Source organism: Asparagus officinalis, unplaced genomic scaffold (assembly GCF_001876935.1).
Source record: "Asparagus officinalis unplaced genomic scaffold, Aspof.V1 AsparagusV1_Un2969, whole genome shotgun sequence".
NCBI classification, from domain to species: domain Eukaryota; kingdom Viridiplantae; phylum Streptophyta; class Magnoliopsida; order Asparagales; family Asparagaceae; genus Asparagus; species Asparagus officinalis.
In genome coordinates, this window is record NW_017975228.1 from 1 (window position 1) to 2,214 (window position 2,214).

The 2,214-nt window shown below is 34.8% G+C and overlaps 1 protein-coding gene across 3 annotated transcripts; it reads right to left on the bottom strand.

The window, feature by feature from the left end:
- Positions 1-30: 30 nt before the first annotated feature.
- LOC109828625 (protein DECREASED SIZE EXCLUSION LIMIT 1-like) lies at positions 31-1,501 on the bottom strand. 3 transcript variants are annotated; one of them, XR_002243776.1, is made up of 4 exons: positions 1,442-1,501; positions 1,285-1,347; positions 637-705; positions 31-383 (listed from the first exon to the last, which is right to left on the bottom strand). XR_002243776.1 is itself a non-coding variant. In XM_020395582.1 (4 exons), the coding sequence occupies exons 1-4, from the start codon at positions 1,483-1,485 to the stop codon at positions 333-335; spliced, it is 282 nt and encodes a 93-aa protein (XP_020251171.1). In that variant the 5' UTR covers positions 1,486-1,495; the 3' UTR covers positions 31-332. The 3 variants fall into 3 exon arrangements, 2 of the variants coding, with proteins under 2 accessions (XP_020251171.1, XP_020251170.1); XM_020395582.1 differs by having other exon boundaries at positions 31-438; positions 1,442-1,495; XM_020395581.1 differs by having other exon boundaries at positions 31-494; positions 1,442-1,495.
- Between the last annotated feature and the right edge of the window lie 713 nt (positions 1,502-2,214).

A 2,214-nucleotide genomic window follows, 5' to 3' on the forward strand; every position in this document is an offset into this window, starting at 1 on the left:
CTTTAAGAGAAGATAATGGTACAGAGATGTGTTATATCACCATGGGAGAACATGAAAGTTAGCAAGTGTACTCCCTTTCTCTTCAAGAAGTAAAAACTCTGAATTCAGTTATCTCGAAATCCTCCCCTTATCTTTCGAGAATTGTATATCCAGAAATAAAAGGCTCAAAATCAATAAATTATTAAAATTGAGAAGTCAATAGTATATTTTATGGTTTCATCTAAAATAGAAGTTACATAAGAATCAAGAAGTGCTTAAATATTGCAGTCTACATCTCATGAGAAAAACAATTATTTCAAAAGTTGGAAATAACTGAACAAAAATAAGATACATTAATAGCATATATCAGACAAAGCAGGCATCACAGAGAGAAAATAGCATACCTGTAAGAGAGTAATAACATTAGCACAAGGGAAACTGTATGAAGACAGAGCTGCTCTGTTGAACATAACCAGAAGTATTGCGAAATACATCCAGAGCAGCAAAGGTCAAATCTTGAATGAATAAAAAAGCTAATTAATGTTCAACAATAAGGGAAATACTTAAGCAGGTGCACAAATTTTTCTCAAAGAAGTCACATAAATAATTCCCTACCCACGCCTAAAATACAATAAGGGAATAAATCAATTTGTGCACCTGACAACTCTGTCCCCAGTAGAAGAATTGGTAGCAACAGAATACACGCCAGAAGCTCCACCATGAGCCCTAACCAAAAAAAAGGGGGTCCAATTTCAACACAAAATCTAACAAACATGAGACATATGCCCTTAACCAAACGAAATACAAATCATGAAAGGTTATCTGCTTATCGCAAAAGAGCGGCAAGAGAAGTTCTTCGGGAACAAACTAAAGACTGTGTATTCTAACTCAATGTAGTTGAATTGAGGAGTAAATTAAAACTTGTCCAGACTTAGGGTAAACTTACAAACACTGTCGATTTGGGGGTTATATAATTAAAAGGGCCTTTTGCACTTCAATACCCCAAAAGCTGCCAAATTGAGATTAGTTTGACAATTTGATACATCAAAGTTCCTCACTTTCTTCAAACTCAAAAAAAACATCAATGTGCTAAGAAATTTTTTTTCTCATTCACTTTCCTTTGTTGATATCCTTTAACAAAATCAACGTCAACTATTTTCTACTATGGGGGTATCAATTTATTAAAATAGAACTTCAGGGTATCACCAAAATTCAAAAAAAGATTAAACTTTGGGGTGTTAAAGTGCAATTAGCCATCAAAATACCATTAAGAAAATCAAAGCAATTGAGAAGAGGATTGAGTACCAAGTCGAGGACAGTGTTCGATGCTGCACCGTATCCCAAACTCGAAGTTCTCCATCGGCAGCGCTGGAAGCAACAAAGTAGGGTTTTTCTGAGGGGGGGAAAAAGAAGAAGAAAGAGAGACTGAATCGAATTGAGATTGGATTAGATAATGATTTACCCAGTGAAGAGAAGAGGTCTCGAGGAGTGGAAGCATGCGTCCATGAAGGAGGCGCGGTGACCACGGAGGATGGTGATCGGATTCGGTGGAGGCCATTTTGCGCTCTTTTTTTTTTTGATTGCAGAAATCCTAAAAAAAAATGGAAGGTGGAAGATGGTTTCTCTAGTTGAGGAAGATTTTCACTATGAAAACTGATCACCGTGAACACCCAGATAGAAAAATGACAATCACCACGAAATATCAAAGAGAGAAATAAATTAAAGAACCGATACTTTTATTGTATATTCCAAGAGTCCCCTGCTTCAAAACCCTGACGCTAAAGATCGAAACCCTTCGAAACTAAGAAATCAGTTTATTATATGAAAAAGTCGAAATTTTGAAGAGGACATTTGTACCCCGTGCCAAGCACGGCCCTTGTCTCTTTTTTACCATTGCACTTGGAACATCCCTCATCTTAGTTTTAATTACATATTATTATTGTACAATTAAAATTATAAAGCATATTAAACAATATGTTTAAACAAATTTCTTTGCATATAAAATAAAGCTATTGTTAAATAGATCAATATGAAATGCAGAGGACATTTGTGTTTAAGCTAAACTCATGCCAATTGTAAGCTAAACACTTAGCAAAAACAACACCCAGTTGAAAGTTAAATATGAGTAGGAATGTTCTCATATAAATCTGAGGGCGTTTTTTAATAGAGAATGCAAAATATATCATTTAACTTTTTGGAACATGAATATATAAATTTCCTATTGAGTATCACACG